The sequence below is a fragment of the Loxodonta africana genome, chromosome 22, assembly GCF_030014295.1.
Source record: "Loxodonta africana isolate mLoxAfr1 chromosome 22, mLoxAfr1.hap2, whole genome shotgun sequence".
Lineage (NCBI taxonomy): Eukaryota > Metazoa > Chordata > Mammalia > Proboscidea > Elephantidae > Loxodonta > Loxodonta africana.
Window position 1 is genome coordinate 20,235,620 of NC_087363.1, and position 16,784 is coordinate 20,252,403.

General features: G+C 53.7%; 1 protein-coding gene across 1 annotated transcript; it reads right to left on the minus strand.

Annotated features, from left to right (window-relative positions):
• Positions 1 to 861: 861 nt before the first annotated feature.
• ITIH1 (inter-alpha-trypsin inhibitor heavy chain 1) lies at positions 862 to 14,852 on the minus strand. The gene is made up of 18 exons (XM_023547630.2): positions 14,748 to 14,852; positions 14,246 to 14,408; positions 13,577 to 13,687; positions 11,640 to 11,765; positions 11,437 to 11,553; positions 10,586 to 10,754; positions 10,374 to 10,499; positions 9,274 to 9,455; positions 8,554 to 8,739; positions 6,954 to 7,093; positions 6,189 to 6,358; positions 5,656 to 5,676; positions 5,131 to 5,211; positions 4,898 to 5,011; positions 3,487 to 3,676; positions 2,414 to 2,586; positions 1,229 to 1,340; positions 862 to 1,101 (listed from the first exon to the last, which is right to left on the minus strand). Exons 2-18 carry the CDS (start codon positions 14,390 to 14,392, stop codon positions 972 to 974), a joined length of 2,295 nt encoding a protein of 764 aa, XP_023403398.1. The 5' UTR covers positions 14,393 to 14,408; positions 14,748 to 14,852; the 3' UTR covers positions 862 to 971.
• Positions 14,853 to 16,784: the final 1,932 nt, after the last annotated feature.

The following is a 16,784-nucleotide window of genomic DNA, read 5'->3' on the forward strand; positions in this document are numbered from 1 at the left end:
TTTGGAATATCCGGTACCAAGTCCAGGCTTTGCATATCAGCCTCCCAGCCTGACTGGAGTGTTCATATGAGGTTGGTTAAGCATAAAGACACTGATACCAGGAAGCGTGGGTTCAAATCCCAGTTCTGCCACTTACAGGCTGAGTGATTCTGAACAAATTACCTAACATTTCTGTGCCTCAATTTCCTGTAAACGGGCATGATAAAAGTATTTTTTAGGGACACTTTTTTATGAGCATAAATTTAGTTAATTCAAATAAGGTACTTAGAACCCTGCCTGGCTACAGGCAGCCCAGGGTTAGCTGTGACTGTTTGTTGCTGGCCATTCCTACATACTGCCAGAAGTGTCCGTTGGTCCCTGGAGGGGGTTTGTGTGCAGGGGCATTCAGGGCACTCAGGGGGCATGGGGCCAGGCAGCTGCAGAGAACATGCTGAGTGTAGGATGGGCAGAGTTGGCATGGGCTCCCTCTGGACCTCCAACCCGCTCTCCCAAGTCTTGGGCCTGCTGCAATCAGGGCTCTAGACCCAGTGCTCTGAGCCCTTTTGAGGGAAAGCCTCTTGGGCTGCCTCCCTGCTATCCTCCTCCCAAAAAAGCAGTCAGCTCTGCTGAATATACCAATTGCTGTCAAGTTGATTCTGACCTGTGGCGACCCTATGTGTGTCACAGTAGAACTGTACTCCATAGGGTTTTCATTGGCTGATTTTTGGGAGGTAGATCACCAGACCTTTCTTCCAAGGTACCTCTGGGTGGACTCAAACCTCCAACCTTCTAGTTAGGAGCCGAGCACATTAACCATCTTCACTACTCAGGGACTGTGAGGCTGAACATAGCCTCTCTTTAATGGAAGTCATGGGGTGCTTTGGCAAGGGGCACCAGCTCAGAAAGGGAGGTATGGCCTGGGCAGTAGGTCAGGATGCTATCCTCCTCCTCTGTCAAGGCCCCAGGGAGGACAGGTGTGCTGGGTGCAGAGCTCAGAAGATGTCAGGGACGATATAGTCTGTGTGGATGCCGTCAATCAGCCCAGCGCCATTGTTGTGGACAAACCAGCAGGTTACCTCAGCCCCATGCCGAGGGTCTTTGCTGTAGTCTCTTTGCAAGCCCCTGGCGAGAGACAAGTCAGCTGTACCCACTTGGGCCTGGCAGGGCTGCACCTCCTCCAGGAAGCCTCCCCTCCACCCATGTGACACTCAGAAGGTCCAGACCATAGATGCGGGAGAGGCTAACCCACCTGGTCACTGTCAGCCGGCGGTTCTTCACCACCATCGTGGCATCTGGCCTCTTTGGGTCAGAGCCTGGGTGGATATCGGACACTTCAACATCAAAGGGGTGGAAGAATTGCCCTGGAAAAGCACATTGGAGGCAGCAGTTACCACCTGGGGGCCTTGCTTCTGTTTTGCACACCATAGGTGCTCACTGAAGGTTTAGAGAGTTGTTTGAACAGTTTTTCAGGAGCTTGACTGTTTCCAATAAACTTTGGTGTCAAAAGCCACTTTTAGTCCATCAGCAGATGAATGGATGAACATGATGTGGTCTACACACACAATGGAATACTACTCAGCCATAAAGAGAAATGAAGCCTGATGCAGGCCACTACCTGGGTGAACCTTGAAAACATCACACTGAGTGAAATAAGTCAGTTGCAAAAGGACAAATATGGTATGATCTCCCTTATGTGAAATAAGCCAATATATAGAAAGCAAAGATTATCAGTGGTTACCAGGGGTGGGAGGGAGGAGGAAAAGGAGTTTTTGCTCTGAGGGCAGTGAGTTTATGTTACTGCTGGTGGAATGACTGGGAAAAGGAGAGCGAGGAAGGTTACACAACTTGGAGCATGTAATCGATGCCACTGAATTGTACACAAAGAAACTGCTGAGATGGCACATGTTCTGTTGTGTATATTTCTACCACAATAAAATTTAAAAAAAAAAGAAAGAAAGAAAGAAAAGGGGAAAAAAAGCCACCTTAGTTCACCCACCACAGAAAAGAAGTTATATCTTCAGTGGCCCTACTCCTGTCGTTTTTACCCGATTCCAAAGGAATCCAGGTGAGGTGGGTGGTTTGTGGAGGAGGAGCCTGCAGAGAGCAGGGTCAGCAGCAAGGGCACACAGGCGACATGGCTGATGACCCACCCACTCGCGAGGGCCTGGGACCTTTCTGTTTGTTAATCGGACTTGTCTTCACTTGCTCCCATGCTCACATAAGTGTCTATCTCATTGTATGTTCCACTGCAGCTTTTTGAGGGACACCACCCTGAGGAAAACCTGTCTCTGGCAGCTCTGAGCCCTGGAGGCCAGGTTGGAGGTGGGCCTGTCTTTGTGCCCAACAGTAAAGATGTCCCATGGTCCCAAGAGGCCAGAGGAGGACACTGGCTTCAACACCCCACCCCATGGCTCTGCCCCCCAGTTGGCCGTACCCAGCAGCCCGTGCGTCCGGGCCGACATCTGGGGACTGTCCAGCACGTAGAAGCCCAGGAAGTCCTGGTGGATGGCACTCCCCTTCCATACCCGGTGCAGGACCACCTCGAAGGTGCCCCTGTCGCCCATGGACACCACCAGGCTCCTCTTCTTGTTGATGGTCACTACCACCCTGTGGGGCCAGGCCGGCTGTGAGGGCAGGTGCAACCGGGCTGCACCCCTCTCCATTCAGCCACCCTGTCCTCCAGGACCCAGTTTTCATGACCCTTCGCAGCCCCTGGCCCCAGATGGTTGGTTGTTGCCTGTTCCACCCTTCCTGTCACATGTTGCTGTTGTATATAGGGCTCTTACAACTTACCAGGCCCTCCACAAATACTGTGGCATTCAATTCTCACCCTGACTCAGAGAGGTTAAGTAACTTGCCCAAGGTCACACAGCTGGTAAGCCATGGAGCCAGGACTTGGACTCCAGCCTGTCTAATACTAGAATCTGTGTTCTCTGACTTCACCTCACCACCTGTCTCTCACATCAGACTCTGCCCTCCTCTTGCTATAGCTCTGCTGCCCAGCATTGGGCTCTGGTGCTCACCAGTTTGTTGAGTGAATACATGAATGAGCGAATGAAGGAACAAACATGAGACAGACAAACTAAGACAGATGCCAAAAGGGAAGTTCAGAGAACTCGGGAGTTCAGCAAAGGAAGAAACTAGGTGGGCTTCAGGGAAGAGGCAGCCTCTGCACTGAGCCTGGGAGGATAAGCTGGCTTTGTTTGGTAGGAATAGCGGTGGACTGCAGGGCGAGGGCGTGGGGGGAGCAGCGGCATCCAAGCAGCTGAGCCCCAGGCTCATGTCCAGGAACTGAGAGAATGGGACGTGGGTGGTCAGAGGATCTGACATGTCTCCCCAGGCCAACATGGGCACCACCCACTGACATGACTTAGGGGACGAGGGCCTTGCAGACTCGGCCACAGAGGTGGCTCTGGGAGCTTCATACCTTGGCCAAACTGGCTCACACACACCCCACAGCACACTACCCCTGCTTCCCCTCCCAGGCCCCAGCCCCAGCCTGGTCACTCATCCTGCCACAGGACAGCCTGGTCCTTCCAGGAGAACACGGGCCCGCCTGAGCCAGGGTTCAGGGTAATGTTCTGAGGAGTCACTTCCAGCTGAAAGCCCGTTGCAGGGCTCGAGATCCCCAGTCGCCCGAAGTATGTGCCCTCATGGTGAGCCTCATCACCGATGAGCTGCCCGTTCACTGAGAAGCCTGCAATGGGGCGAGGGGCCACCAGGTCAGGGGGGCTCTCACTGGACCTCTGCCCAGCCTGCCTTTGCTCCTTCCTGAGAGACCCCCCACGCTCCACTGTGCTACTTCGTGTGTGTCTCTGAGGACCTCCGCTCTCTCTAGTGCCCCACAATGCCCCTCCCTTTCCTCTCTGCCTCCCCCACCCCCACCCCTCAGCCACACAAAATGTCTGCTGCTACTTGGCCCTGGTTCTAGGCTCTGAGGAAATCTTGCCTCCCCAGGACAGGACTTGTGCTTGCTCCTTCTCTGTGACTTCAGCCCCTGATCTGAAAATGTGTTTGTGGGGGCCCTTCAGAGAGGTCTCCCCTGACCTGAGCAGCCCAAAAAGCCCTCTCTCCACCCTCACTGTCCTAACACAGCAGGTCTCACTCCGAAATGAGAAATATCGTCTATGAATTTGCTCACCTACTTGTCTGTCTGCCCTCCCTAAATGCCATGACAGCAGGTGTGTCTTAGTCCCCTCTGCATCCCTAGCCATTTGCAGATGGACTCACTGGACAGGAGGGAGGGAGGGAGAAGGGAAAGGGGCCAAGGGATGGAGAGGCACTGGAAGAGACAGACTATGGGGCTTCCTGCAGCCATGCTGTGGGGAAAGGTGGGGCAGGGCCAACTATATCATTTGTGGGACCCAGTGCAAAGTGAAAGTGAGGAGCCCCTTGTTCAAAAATTGTTAAGAACTTTAAGACAGCAACCACCAATACCAGTCACGATGGAGTCAGTTCTGATTCGTGGGCAACCCTACATGTGTCAGAGTAGAACTGTGCTCCATAGGGTTTTCAGTGGCTGATTTTTCAGAAGTAGATTGCCAGTCATTTCTTCCGAGGCACCTTGGGGTGAACTTAAACCTCCAACCTTTCGGTTAGCAGCCAAGTATGTTAACCCTTTGTACCACCCAGGGACAAGATGGCAACAGCAGAGCATTAAACCAAGCACAGGGCCTTTCTGAGCATGGGGACCTTGGTTCCTGTGCAGGTAATACACCTACGGGACCAGCCCCGTGTAGGGCTTAGCCAAGTAGGTGGGAGAGAAGAAGGCAATTCGAGTCCGGAAAGGTGGAGTGTACACAGGATGGTGGGGAGTGGAGTAATGGCCACTGTCCCGTCCACGGTGGAATGTCAAGGGTGGAGGAACCCTGGTCACACAGAACCCGTGTCTGGCAGAGGAAATGATGTCTACCCGTACCTGTGTCAGGGTCCTGTACCAGACTCAGGATCACGCCAGGCTCCTCATTGATGTTGAAGCACAATGTGTCCTCTTTCTGGGGCACGTGGATGATGAAGTGGGGGTCAGTGTCCACTGGGGGCATAGCATGGACTCCATTAGACTGGGCATCAGGGCAAAGTTTCAACTAGGCAGGCCCTAGCCAGGTGGGTGCCAGGCAGGTAGGCATCCCTCAGACCCTCCCAAGGACTCACCACCAGTCACTTGGTCTGGCAACTGCTGGCCAGTGGTGCTGGAGTGAGTAGGAGAAGGCTGCAAGGCAGACAGCTTGTACACTGACAGGCGAGAGTGAGCAGCATTTAGAAGGAAGGTGGCTGGGCCTCCCCCAGAACTGCTGCTGGTCCCCTGCTGATGCTTCCTCCCACCCAGGCGGGCTGGCCTGAGGCCCACAGAGCAGGGGGTAGACATGGATTGCCTCTCAGGATGTGGGAAGAGAGGCTGGCTGGCCCGCTCTCTGTCCCCTACCCTGGGGCTGTGGGAGGGCTGGTACATAGAGTGGGGAGGCCAGATCCACGTCAGAGGACTTTTCTGAGGACTCGCATGAGAGGCAGTGAGGAGAGCTGGAGCAGAGGAAAGGGGCCGTGGGCCGTAGTTTCCTTGTCAGGTGATGGGGCATGACCCAGGGGTTGTGGTCAGGACTGAATGCTCAGCCTGAGGGACAGCAGCTTATGGAGTGGGGAGAGGTAGAGAGGTGAGTCATTAAGACGATCAGCACTTACTCCTTCTGGGTCCCAGCAACTCTGTAGAAGACAGTGACATAGAGGACCATGTTCCCCACTGTGCCCACACAGAAGGCATATGTCTCATTCTGCGACCACATCCTGGGTCCAGAGGTGAGTCAGGCCTCCTCCTGGGGGCCTCAGCCCTCCCCCAAGGACGCCTGGCTCTCCTCATGGACATGTGCGGGCACGGAGAGGCCTGGTGGATGCCGGCGGGGGTTTCAGGATATGCAAAGGCTCACAAAGCATAAAGGATGCAGCAAAGAGGGAAAGGAAAGGCATCTCGGGAGAAAAAACGGGCTGGAGGAAGGAGCGGAGGCAGGAAAGATGTGGAACAGGCAAGTCTCATGCTGTGGGGCTGAGTGAAGGCCTCCTGCCCAGCCACCAAAAGCCCTTCAAAGAAACTCATGAGATTTAAAACTCACCTGAGGGCGAGTCATCTGGAAGGGAGAAAAAGGAAAGAGAATTAAAGCCCAGGAAGTTGTTGGGACTCAGATGTCTCCCTACAGCCCACAGCCCCCTGCTTTGCGGACCCACACTGCCCATACCCTCCTGGGGCTTGTCAATGGTGGGTCCCAGACCGTCCTGGTCGGCCATGCCGCTGATGGTCATGGAGGTCATCGGAGTCACAAACTGATAGGCCAGCGACATCTTCAGGGCCTGAGCCGACAAGTTAGCCTTCTCCTCCCCCTCCACCTTCATCCTGTGGACAGATATCACCTCTACGCCCTGCAGCTTGGACGATGATGGACTTGCGCTGCCTGGTCCTTTCACCCATTCGTTCACTCATTCATTCATTCAACGAACATGAATTAAGCATCTGCAGTGCCTTTAGGGTCTTCATGGTTTAAAGACCTCTCACAGAGAAAACAGAAGACCAGGATTTGGGGAGGATGCCTCAGAGATTCAAAGAGATTTTAACAGCTTTGAGACCTGGGGCAAATGGTCTGCCTCTGGAGCCTCAGTTCGCTCATCTGTTTAGTGGGGATAATGAGAGTTTTCCCTTCAATGCTATGAGGATTAAAGGAGTGTGTGGCAAGTATGTCTGGACACAGTGGCCACTCAGTGTGGGTGAACAGCGGGCTGCCCTGTGCCCCCAGTGGGTCCCGCCCACTCACACTATTGACTGGCTGGTTGATATTAACTCAGCAAGCAAAGCTGAAGGAGGAAAGCAAGCCTGACCTACAGCAACCTCAAAGGCCCAGAACCACTGCTTTTCCATTCACCAAAAGCCCAGGCCAGGGAGGTGGGAGCTCTGGGAGGACAGTGCCCACTCCGGCCAGCCACAAGGGTCATACCGCTTGGCCAGCAGCTCCTGGATGGTGAGGTAGGCCCAGAGGCGCTCGATGTGGTTCTCCAGCATGTGGCCCCGCTCACGGAGCAGTTTCTTCATCTCTTCCTCATCCACCAGGCAGGTTGTCTGAAATTCTTGGCCCTCCTGAGGGTGGAGATGGGGAAAGAGGCCATGGCCCCTGATGGGCACAACCCTTGGCTGGCACTCAAGGTTCTAAGTTATCATTCAGTCTCTGCAGCTTCATTCTCAGTTCCTCCCCACTTCCTGAGCCTGCTGTCCTCATCTTCACTCATTCATTCATTCTACAAATACTTGCTAACCACCCTCTGTGAGCCGGGCTTGACCGAGGCTCTGAGTATACAGCAGGATGGACAGACACGGTCCTGCCTTCATGGAATTACCCTCTCCAGGGGAGGACAACAAGCACCCAATTGCCAGGTTGTTTCCATCACAACTGCCTCCAAATGCCCACTGCACCCTCAGTGGGCTGTGCTGTTCATCTTGTCATGATACACAAATGTGTCTTCTCTCCCTAGCTACAGCAGTGGTGGCTACCCCCTCCCCAGGGCTTCCTATGCCCCAGCACAGGAGAAGTGTGTGGAGTGGGTTATTTCATTTACTCCACTGTAGGGTAATGCTATTCAGCTATGTGCATCCCCTTCTGGTGGAGTCAGTTTTGCTCTTCTCCAAAGCTTTCTGGGGATGAATTTGGGATGGACTTGGGCTAGGGTACAAGGCCAGGCGTGGCATGACTGGGCTGGTGGCGAAGGCCAAGGAATGCCTTAGCAACAAGAAGAAAAACACCTGTGCCTGGACGTGAAGTCCCTGGGAACGCTGACTGCCCAAGGGCTTGGGAGAAAAACAATGAGCCTTGGTCCCAGCTGGAACGGTATATAAGCTTGTGTCCCCTGCTAGGTGGTTACAGAGTGCTAAACTGGTCCAGCTGCCACCCTGGACTACGGCCCCTTAAGTAAGCTTCCCAATAAACCATATGTCATGATCACTGGTTCCCGAGTCTTTCTTCTGTCTCTTGGAAATGCAGCTGACCTTGAGTTCAGGTGCCGCTGGGTTGTTATATAACACCACACAACATACCCCCAAGATACAGAAAAGGAAACTGAGGCCTGGGGAATTAGATTCACTTGCTCAAGGTCACACAGCTGATTAGGGCAGAGCCAGGCCCAGCTCAGCTGTCCTCACTCAAAGCCCCTGTTCTGAACCCACAACCGCACTGCTGTGCTCCAGTCTATGTCTTAAGGGGGCAGGGTCCAGCCTCACAAACCTGTGACACGTACATGCACTCTACACCCTGGCACAGAGCCCCATGCACAGTAGGAGTCTGGGAAATGTCTCCTTGGGGAGATTGAAGTGAGGAGTAATGGGCAGTTCATTTTGGGCCAAGGAACTTCAACTAATCAAGGCCATGTTGGCATCGTTCCATCCATCCAGCCCCCAGGATACCTGCATAGAGAGAAGCTTGGGCCTGGGGGATTGTGATGTGTGGGTGGGGCACTGTTTTGGGGAATCAATGGCCCCTGGGGGTGGGCAGACAAAGGAATAGTGTGGAGCTGGGGCCTCTTCACCCTCCACAACTGCCCACTTACCCCATGGGCCCGAATGTTAGCCTTAAAGTCACCCAGCTTGTGCTCTGCAATGCGCCCGGCCACCACGATCTCTGAGCCTTCGTAGTAATGTTTATGGTGGTGCTGGGTCAGGGCCACCACGGTGTCCTGGGGGTACTGCATCTCCACATCCACCAGCAGGGGGTTGGCTACCTGGTTGTAGAAGCCCTGCAAAGGTGGGGCAGAGGTGGGGGTGCGAAGCCTCAGAACCTGCAGGTCACGCTGGGCACCCAGCCCATGTTCCTGCTGCCGACGAGAAGCCCGCCCCATCTCTGCACAGGGCTTTGATCTACCTTAACACCTCTGACTACAGGTCTGGTGTCGAACCCTGCTCCTCTGTCCCCGACAGCCACATTCACTCACACCCCAGACTGTCAGATCCTCTGGGGCAAAAGCCACCCCCTCACACAAAGTAGTGTGCTGGACACTGCAATCAACACTTTGCAAGGACCGTCTTATTCCTGCTCACAAAGTGGGGGTGTCAGGATCCCCAACATAGAGAAGGAATCAGGCTCAGAGAGGTTAAGAAACTGGCTCAAGGTCGCGCAGCTGATTCAAACCCCTTGTCAGAGGCCAAACGGCCATCAAGGCTGGGCTGGCCATGAGGCACTGTTGGCAGTGTGTGCTCGCATGTGCTTGTGTGTATGTGCGTATGAGTGTGCGTGTGCGTGCGCGCGCGTGCGTGTGTCAGGGAGACATGACCTCCAGCTGCTGGGCAGCATCATGGTCCTCGTAGATTCTCTGGGCTCGCCCGTTGTTCTCCATGGACATGGCATCCAGGAAGTTGAAGTCCACGCTGTTGCCAAAGCCCAGGTTGTAGAGTGGGAACCTGCCCCGGATGGCCTTTCGAACGTTCTCACGGATTTTGAAACGATCCGTCTCTCCTGCAGCCACACACCCAGGCAGTGATGGGAGCCTGGCCCACAGGGGCTTTGGGGCACACTCCCTGGGGTGTCCCATCTCAGACCCAGACCATCTCCAGTCCCCTTGGGTGTCTCAAGGCAACGCCTCCTGCTGGCTTACCTGGGCAACTGCAACAGCTTCTACCAGCGTCCCTCGCAGACAGATTACACCCTCCATATGGATCAGCCACAAGCTTATCCGACTCAGCCACCCCACTTTAAGCCCTCCCAAGGCTCCTTGCTATGGCCTGCGAGGCCTTGCTGACCTTTCCACCCTCATCCATCCCAGTCTGCAGGCCTCCTGGCTTTTGTTCACGCTGCCTTCTCTGCCAGAGAGCCCTTCCTGCCTCTTCTCTCCTAATCCAGACTGAGCTCAGGGTCACTGCCTCCAGGTGGTCTTCCAGGACCCTGCCCATGCCAGGCTACCCCTGTCTGTGGTCCCGCTGCCTCCTAGCATCCTGTTCTTTCACGGCTCTTGACAGCACATCTGCTCTGGGTCTGCCTCTGCTAGTGGACCCCTGGGCTGCCTGAGAACAGATGCATCTCATTCTCTTGGTAGCTCTTCTTGGTTCCTAGCCCTGTTCTTGGCACACAGTAAGTGATCAATAAGCAGTTCATTAAACTCAACCTAGGAATCCTGCCTGTCCTCCAGGGCCCCATGCAGCCCTGTGTCATACAGAAGCCACCTGGTTCCCAACTCGAAGGGCAGAAGTGTGCCTTGGCTCTCCCATAGACTTTGTGGCCTGAACTGGGTTTCTAGACCAGTGCTTGACTTTACCCTAAGCCTTTCTTGCCCCCCTCCCTCCCTGTATCACCAACGACTGGTTTTGCAACCTCAGCTTGAATGCCTCCAACAACAAAGAGATCACCACCTCCCAAGGCAGCCCTGGAGGTGCTTACCCTCAGTGGGCTCGCCATCCGTCAACATGATGAGAATGGAGGCACTATTGCTGAGCTCTGAGAGGCTTTCCTGTGCTCTGTCCAAGATCTCAATTCCCCGGAGCAAACCTCCATTCATGTTTGTGGCTACAAAAGAAAGAAATCAGACCAGCATATACCCATTCCGAGGGGATAGAGGCTACACTGTGGTGGCCTGAGACCTCCGCTCTTACCCCCAGCCACGGAGAATTGCTGCACAAAGTTTCGAGCAGCTTGCAGATTGGCGGCGGATGCCTGCACCAGTGAGCCCCTCCATGACTGTACTTGAGCCCCAAAGAGAACCAAGTCAAAGTGGTCTCCTGGCCGCATGTCTCCCAGGATTTTAAGGAGTGCCTCCTTGGTCTGCAAGGACAGGACAGTCAGTGGAGGGACATGTCCCCAGGGTGGCCCTATGTCAAGAATCCACAGGACAATGGGACATGACAGGTAAGAAGAAGGAAATGGATAGGACAGACATGCAGCCCCAGGAGAAGGGCATCCTGCGGGGTCTGGGGTAGACGAGGGGAACAGAGAAGGTGAAGGACCCAGCATGGGAAGAAGAAATGATCAAGAGTCCAGGTGGCGCAGGATTGAAAAAGAGGTCCCAGGAGTCCATGTTTCTAAAACTGTGCTTGCCCAGCTGTGGTTCACTGTACCATGGACAGACCACTTAGACCCCCACAGACAGTGGGTCGCACCCTGCTGAAAGAATTCTTCCCACGGCCCCCATGCTTGAACCCTGCGTTTGTAGTGTACACGTCACCTTCCAAGGACTTGCCAATCCATAAACCCCTTGGCCCTGTGGACATTGTTATCCTTCCCATTTGTGCTGTTGAGGAGAAGTGAATGCACTTGCCCAGGGTTGCACAGTCAGGAATGGTGGCTGATTCCACAGCCCCTAACCACTGGGATTTCCTAGTAAATCACCCTGCCTCCAACCAGGAGCAGAAATTCCAATCCCAGACTATGGTGGCAAAACCAGCATGAGGTGGGTGATGGGGCCCAGGAAGCTTCCACTGGGTAAAATGTTGAAGCCACGGTCTACCTGCTTCACTTTCTGGCCTTGCATGGAGCCACTGATGTCAATCACAAAAACCAGGTTCTTGTTCAGGTTCGTCAGGTTTTGGGGCGCCAAGAAGTGGGCAAAGTGATTATTGGCGACCTGAAGCACAGGGGGAGGAGTGAGGCCCCTCTCTCGAGCACCCCCTGCTTCCTGTCTGGGTCTTGGGCTACAAGCTTCAGGCTCACCAGAAGGTCACAGATCTTGTCTCGATTGACGTCGTAGGTCACCTTGAAGTCCCCATTCAGCAAGGATGTGGAGCACGTGGGGCAGGACTGCTGCTGGCTCACGGTGGGGCGGAAAAGCACATGACCCTGGGACCATGGGGGACTCGAGGTTACTGGTTCATGCAGCCAAAAACAGGATGTTTGCAAAGGCAACATAGAAGATGTGTGTGTGTGTGTGTGTGTGTCTGCATGGCCATAGAAATGAGTACCCCCAGCCAGCTGTTGAGAGCGAACACCTGTAGATGGTAGGAGAGAAGGCCCATTTCTTTGCTTATATGCATCTAAATCACTGGGATTTTCTACAGTAAGCATCACTACTTTAGGTATATAAATAAGAACAAAATAGTAACAGTATTATATCATGAGAGACGTTATCCATTGCCGTCAAGTCGATTCCAACTCATAGCGACTTTATAAGACAGACTAGAACTGCCCTGTATGGTTTCCAAGGAGCAACTGGTGGATTCCAACTGCTGACCTTTTGATTAGCGGCTGAGCTCTTAACCACTGCACCACCAGGGTCCCATGAGAGACATTACAAACCTGTTGTCGTCGAGTCAATTCTGACTCACAGTGATCCTACAGGACAGAGTAGAACTGCCCCATAGTGTCCAAGGAGCGGCTGGTGGATTTGAACTGCTGACCTTTTGGTTAGCAGCCAAACACTTAACCACTGTGCCACCAGGGCTCCATGACGGATATTAGTCAACCCCAATCTGTCAAGGGAAAAAGCAGGGCTACAAAACTGTGCTAGAAAATAAAACCCACCTAGATTCTGAGCACCCCCTGTACACAGACATAGAGAAAGAGCAAAGAGCAGAAAGAAAGGCCCAGAGAAGGAACTGAGACCTGGTGCTGCTGCTCAGGGAACCTAAGGATGGTTTTTACTCTCTATATTTCTATACTTCTGTACTGTGCACGTTTTCTTTAAACAAGTTTTTATTTTTACTTTTTGTTTGTGTTATAAAAGTAAGATATACTCATCAAAGAAAACTTGAGAAGAATTGTTAGGCAAAGACCATGAAAGCAAGAATGTTTGCTAACCCTCCGAGGTGTCATATTTTGTTTAAAGTGGAGGAACCCCCTCGCTCCAAACAAACTATAAGAAACTTAAAAAAAAATTAATTGCTACCTAAGGTAGGTGGGAACTAAAGAATTTATTTGCTCATGGCTTGGGTGGAGGGTGAGCTAGGAAGGGGTGGCACTAGCTGGAAACATACTCCACACTCCTGTGGGGCCTGGGGAGGAGGCCAGCAGGGGCTTCTGGGGTCCCTGAAAATGGGTTGCCAGGCTCTGGGTGAGACCAAAGGCCTTTCCAAGTTTCCTTACATTTCCAAGGAAACAGAAACTTGGAGTTTTCACCACAATGGGGTCTGAGGTTTGCCTGAGCTGAAAGTAGCTGCTGTCAAGTTGATTCTGACTCATAATGATCCCATGTGCGTAAGAGTAGGACGGGCTGTGCTCCTTAGGGTTTTCAATGGCTGACTTTTTCGAAGGTAGATTGCCAGGCCTTCCTTCCAGAGTGCCTCTGGGTGGACTCAAACCCCCAGTCTTTCGGATAACAGCCAGGTGCCTTAACCGTTTGCACCCCCTGGGGACTCCAAGGTTTGCTTATGTGTATATGTTTCCCTGCGTGCTTCTCAGTGGGTGTAGCTGAGGCCCAAGCAGGGCGGCAACTCTCTCCCAAACCATGCAGCCAGCACATGGTGGAGCTAGAGCTGGTAAAGCCTTCCCCAAACTCAGTATGCAGGCTTTTCCTAATTGCTTTGAGCACCAGGTGTGCTGAGTTCCCCTGGGATACCTGCCTCCCTTGCCCAAGAGCAGCCTGCAGCCCTGCCTGGTTGGGCCAAGCTCAGAAAGCCCAAAGGCCCGCCACCATCCCCAGCCACCACACATACCTTTTTCCCTGAAAAGGACTTCTTGATGGTTTGGGCCAGGTCCTTGGGCAGGAAGGAGGCCTGGGCATCCAGCTTTCTGATCCCCTGGGGCTCAAAGATGTCCACTTCGATCTGTAACATTGAAGGAAGTCCTGCCCCAAGGCTCTTGTTCAGGTCATCATCAAGTCTCAGTCAATAGCCAACATGTGTCCTGACCACCTACTGTGTGCAGCGCCCACCCTGCCCTAAGTACAGGGCCTGGCGCACTGTAGGCACTCCGAAAACATTCGCTGTATGAAGGCATTGGTGCCTGCACCCCTCGACTCAGTCACCTCTTAGGTGCCAGTGGCAATCCCAGGTGCCCCGGAACTTCCTGGTTTACAAACTATCTGGACATTCAGTATCACTTGTGATCTTTGTGGCAGTTCTGGGATGTGCAGGAAGCTCCCATTTAACAGATGAGAAAACTGAGGGTCAGAGAGGAGGAGATGGCTGGAGGGTTCAGGGAGCTCTCTGCCCAAGAACAGCCCATTGGAGCCCACCCTGAATAGTCCGTCCCCACCCCTGTGTGCTCATGCTGGGGCTGGCCCATGGTGGGTGCTAACCATAGTTCAGAGCAGTGGTGAGAGAGAGAGGAAGGAGCCTTGCTCCCAGGATCACTCCCCTGTGTGCAGGCCACCTGTGACCTACCTCAAAATGCTCCACCAGCTGCTTGGGCTTGACTTTGATGACAATGTCATACTGCCCAAGTTTTCGCTTCAGCACCTCCTCATAGGTCAGCCGGAACGTGGCCTTGCTCCGGGGGCTGGTGGTGATGTGGATGGTGAATTGCTCCATAGTCCTTCCTGAGGCCCTGGACACACCACAGAGGCAGTGATAGACAGATGAGTGGTAAGTGATACCTGAGTCCTTGTCACCCAAAGCATGGCCCTCAGACTATATCTCTTGTTTTAGGTGATGCTACCAAGTTTCCTCGGCCCTCTCCCTTGCTTCAGCCGGCTCCGCCTCTCCCTGAGGTTGATCTGGGAGGAAGCCTTGTCTGTGCACAAGTGCTGGCATTCGAGCCTGGTGGTTTTCTCACTCTACCATCAGCCTGGGGCTGTTCTGTACCCCAGGCCACCTTGTAGCCCTCAGCTGGGGCAGGCTGGGAAGGCCAGTCCTGGAGACTGGGCCAGCAGGGCCCAGAACTCACCTGACAAGGCCAGCATTCTCTCCTAAGATGGCGGCTTTCCGGTACTGCTTCCATGCAGTCGTCTTGTCCTTGATGCTCCCAACAAATGCATTTCTGCCCTCTGTGCTGCAGGGAAGGAAGAAGGTCCTCAGGGGAGATGACCCTTCCTTGACCACATAGGTCCTTCCTGTGGGAGGTACTCAGAGGCTAGCCCCAGAACGCCTCCTGTCCTTGCCAGCTCTTATGGGAAGGTGTCTCCTGGCCTGCCTTCCACTGCCCACAGTGATGCTTAGGGGGCCTTGGGCAGTGAGGGGGCAGCCACAGTAACCCTACCCTTTAGCTGCCGAGAATTTAGTAAGAAGTCTCAGATCCTGGCATTTGCCCCTTTGGCGCTAGGTGGACAGCACGCTGTCCAAGGCCACAGTTTGCCTTCCAAGCTGGGAGCCAAGACCAGACCTAAAGGACTTCTTCCTCCCCTAAAAGCTGGGCTGACCTGTGACCCTTTTAGAAATCAGGAGATAGTCTGCACTCTCTGGCCACTTTGAACCAGGGTCTCAGGCTGGGATATAGCGAGTAGACACCTCTAGGGAGTGTGTGCTGGGACGAGTCTGGGAGTTGGGCAAGGCACGCACATGGCAAAGTCACTGATGAAGGCTGTCTTGGGGATTTCCACATCAAAGGCCACTTCCTTGGGCTTGTCGGCATTGTTGACCACTTGGCTGGTGATGACATAGTGGGCGAAGCGAGAGGTGACTTTGCAGTTGACTTTCATACTCCGAATGACTACGCCATCGACCTAAAATGAGACGTGACAGAGACGTAGCTTGAGATGGGGGCCTCTGAGCCAGTGAGAGCCTCCCTTGACATTTTAGGGCTCAGAACCTGGCTCACATACAAGGTGCTGAGATGCCAGAAGAATAAACCGGGTCTCCCTGCAGGGGGGCAAGATGGGTGGGAACACGTCCCCATTCCTAGGAGACAAGAGAGCCCTTTGCCTGTGGCACTGAGGGGGACACTTATAGAGGGCCAGAGGGAAATGAGGATACAATAATGGCCCCCTCACAGACCCCTTTGGCAAGACTCTCACTCATGCTGTCCACAGCCTGTTTCTTCTGCAAAAACAAAATTAGGTGTGAGTCTGAAGTCCTGTTAAGGGGCAAGCATTGACCCCAGCCTGTGGTCTCTGCCCCTCTAGTCTTGCCCCCCCAGTGCTGCTAGGAGGTTAGCTATCCCGTCAGGGGTGAGGGAGGTGGGTGGGGGTGACCCCAGGACCTGGAGCGGTGGTCCTCTGTCCTTTCCAGGCCCAGTCTAGTCCCAGCTACCTGTTTCTGCCCTGGGGGGTTAGCCACATACCTCACTGCCCCTGGGCCTGCCTGCGGCCGAACCCCCAGCGGGCAAGGCCTGCAGGGCAGGGAGGGACGCCAGGTACACGCACAGCAGCACCCGCAGCCCCATGGTGCTGGCCTTGGTCTTGAGGCACCCACTGCACCGTCACTTCACTCAGACCAGTAATCAATAACGTTCTGGATAAACATGGATTAAACATTAGACAAGGCAAGGGCAAATATCACAACGTTGGAAATGAAAAATTGACAGTGAAAACTTTCCCCTTGGAGGGATTCCCCAGCTCTGGGCTTTGTAAACTCTTGTCCAGATTCCTGACTGTGCCCCCTTATGTAGAATCAACTTGAATGGTGAAGACCTGCGAGTTTATCTAATTCTGGGGGACCCCTCAGGGCTGCTCTGAGGCTTCTCCGGGCTTCTCTAGCCCCAGCATTCCTGAGTTCCTTGGCAATCTCCACTTGGCATCCATCTTTCCCCCATTTGTGCTTGCCAGTCTCTGTGTCTCTGCTACTCTTTATATCAGGCAGGAGTGATTAAGTTTGGGGCACGCTCTACACTGCTATGGGCCATTAACATAACAAAGAAAATCCTGTTTCCAAATAGGATTACGTCCAGAGGTATAGAGGTCAGGACTCCAACACGTATTTTGGGGGGATACAATGCAATTCATAACATTCTACCCTTTGGCCCCCCAAAATTCAGAATATGGATTTA

Bases quoted from the DNA above. Each gene is read 5' to 3' on its own strand.
- ITIH1 (XM_023547630.2), bottom strand. From the start codon at position 14,392: ATGGAGCAATTCACCATCCACATCACCACCAGCCCCCGGAGCAAGGCC. The intron at 9,456-10,373 runs GTAAGCACCTCC...GTGTGGCTGCAG, and splicing joins GGATGGCGAGCCCACTGAGG to GAGAGACGGATCGTTTCAAA. The intron at 5,677-6,188 runs GTCCGCAAAGCA...TGTCTTCTACAG, and splicing joins GGAGGGTATGGGCAGTGTGG to AGTTGCTGGGACCCAGAAGG.